Source organism: Buceros rhinoceros, unplaced genomic scaffold (genome assembly GCF_000710305.1).
Source record: "Buceros rhinoceros silvestris isolate BGI_N320 unplaced genomic scaffold, ASM71030v1 scaffold42587, whole genome shotgun sequence".
Taxonomy (NCBI): Eukaryota; Metazoa; Chordata; class Aves; order Bucerotiformes; family Bucerotidae; genus Buceros; species Buceros rhinoceros.
The window spans coordinates 1-243 of NW_010423495.1; the positions used below are offsets into that span (position 1 = coordinate 1).

The 243-nt window shown below is 57.2% G+C and overlaps 1 protein-coding gene across 1 annotated transcript in view; it reads left to right on the plus strand.

The window, feature by feature from the left end:
* Positions 1 to 4: 4 nt before the first annotated feature.
* The window catches only part of LOC104497210 (thyroid transcription factor 1-like), a gene marked incomplete at its 5' end in the record, with an annotated part of 749 nt that continues 510 nt past the window's right edge, over positions 5 to 243 (plus strand). The window contains one exon of the mRNA XM_010140431.1: positions 5 to 240. Coding sequence (XP_010138733.1) covers positions 5 to 240 — 236 coding nt within the window. The remainder of the gene's footprint in view (positions 241 to 243) is intronic.

Here is a 243-nt window from a genome sequence, read left to right on the forward strand (position 1 = left end):
GGGAGACGTGAGCAAGAGCATGGCCCCGCTCCAGAGCACGCCGCGGAGGAAACGGAGGGTCCTTTTTTCCCAGGCCCAGGTTTACGAGCTGGAGAGACGTTTCAAGCAGCAGAAATACCTCTCCGCCCCGGAGAGGGAACATTTAGCCAGCATGATACATCTCACCCCGACTCAGGTCAAAATCTGGTTCCAGAACCACCGCTACAAGATGAAGCGCCAGGCCAAAGACAAGGCTGCACAGCA